Source organism: Amaranthus tricolor, chromosome 2 (genome assembly GCF_026212465.1).
Source record: "Amaranthus tricolor cultivar Red isolate AtriRed21 chromosome 2, ASM2621246v1, whole genome shotgun sequence".
Classification (NCBI taxonomy): Eukaryota; Viridiplantae; Streptophyta; class Magnoliopsida; order Caryophyllales; family Amaranthaceae; genus Amaranthus; species Amaranthus tricolor.
The window spans coordinates 6754403-6756262 of NC_080048.1; the positions used below are offsets into that span (position 1 = coordinate 6754403).

A 1860-nucleotide genomic window follows, 5' to 3' on the forward strand; every position below is an offset into this window, starting at 1 on the left:
TTTTGAAGCCATCAATAAATTGTTGAATCTGACATTTCCTTCTAAATGTTTACGGTTAAACAACTTCATGATTTAAATTTCTTCATCGTGTTTAGACCTAAACATTTACCTAACAATGTAACCCAAAAGTGAGTACAAAAGGTAACCCAAAAGTATACTCATGTGTGTCCTATTTACATGTTACTGGTGTTTATGTTGGTGCTGATTCTGTTGATGTAGATGGATTTGGTGTTGGTGCTGTTGTTTCTTTTGTTGGTGTTGTTGCTTCATTTGTTGCTGGAATATCTGTTGCATCTCTTGCTTCTGCTGATAATATTGTTTGTGGTGTTGTTGGCTCTGTGGTTGTTGTTGTGTGTGGTGTTGCTGTTGTTTATGTGAAAGCTGTTGGTAAATGATGTTGATGGAAAAATGGTTCGTCTTTGATCCCCAAGTAAAATAAAATGACCTCAAATGTAGTTTTATCCACCTTTGTGTCCAGATAACGTATTGCCTCGTAATAATTTCCTATTGTACCCCCAAAAAATGTAGGAGTCTCTCTTCCCTTGCAAGTTTTGATTTTTTCATGTGTGGAATGTCATAATCTATACCACCTAGGTTCTTAATAACCTCAACTTTACATGCTTGTAGCGTGATCCATACATACATCAATGCCTTTGGATGTGGATTGTCAAATACTGCACTCACTACGTTTACTAACTGTGCATAGTTGTATGCTGATTATTGATGTTGTAACAATTGTATTGACCTAAAAAACCCTAAGTCAAGCACATTCATATCTAGTGAGTTAGGAGGTTGTTGCACTAAGTGGAAGCTAAATCCATCAAGTGTTGCCACCTCTCTAAACATTACATCATCATCTAAAATGTGTGGCTTAGCATTGTCTTGTTGAATAAATATCGTTTTGCTTAAATGTGGTGGCCATTTACTTCTAATTGCTGGTAGTATCTTGTGCACAATCATATCTCTTGTGTGTACTTTAGTGATTGATTGTATTGGTTTGGTCTCTGGCTCACCTCTCTTCCTGTTTTTTGAACTTCTTTGTGCTGCCACTTCATGTGTAAAAGGAGATATGCCTATCTTTCCATCAAAAATCATCTCACCTTCACTAGAAAAGATTGGTCTTGCAACGGCACATATAAACATGATCTTGGGCACAAATCTTTTAGATTGGATTTCTCTATGTGGCTCTATTTCATCTGGAGTCAGATAAAATGTTTGTTGTGTCCTTGTAATGTAAAACAACTTTTCATATATGTGCACTACATTTGACATGTCATTAAATGGGAAGTTGCTTGTTTGCTCATCTAAAATGCAACTAGTAAGACAAAAAATTAACCTGTCGAGTTTATTTTTGTCGTTAAGTAACGGTTTGATTGCGTTGGTGTGCTTTCGAAAGTATTTTTATCTTTTCCATCTGCAAATTGTGGTTTGGCTAACTCCCATGGCCTTTGACAGTGCTGCTAAACTTGTCTTCTTCGCTTTTTCAATTGACTTGAACTTTTTTTCATCAAAGGGGATGGATGGCCTTCCTTTGCTGCCTTTCTTCTTGTTGTTGACAGTTATTGGTACATGATTATTCTTTTTTTGATCCCGAATCTGTCTCCATATCTTTCATGCTGTCCTCTTATGCACATCGTACTTCTTGGCAATTTCATTGATGACCACGTGTGCTGGCTTCCCTTTACTGGTTAGTGACAATAAAAGCTCATGCATTATTTGACTCCTACTAAAATGATCTAGCTCTTTTTTTTTAACCATGATTGTACTTCAATGTCGGTTGGTGGAAATTATTTTGAGTTCCTGACTTCTTTATTTAATTCTTTTATTATATAGATGCAATGATCTTGGTGTTTTGAGGTG

General features: G+C 36.1%; 1 protein-coding gene across 1 annotated transcript; it reads right to left on the minus strand.

Moving 5' to 3' along the window:
- Positions 1–504: 504 nt before the first annotated feature.
- LOC130805459 (uncharacterized) lies at positions 505–1272 on the minus strand. The gene is made up of 2 exons (XM_057670233.1): positions 769–1272; positions 505–696 (listed from the first exon to the last, which is right to left on the minus strand). Exons 1-2 carry the CDS (start codon positions 1270–1272, stop codon positions 505–507), a joined length of 696 nt encoding a protein of 231 aa, XP_057526216.1.
- Positions 1273–1860: the final 588 nt, after the last annotated feature.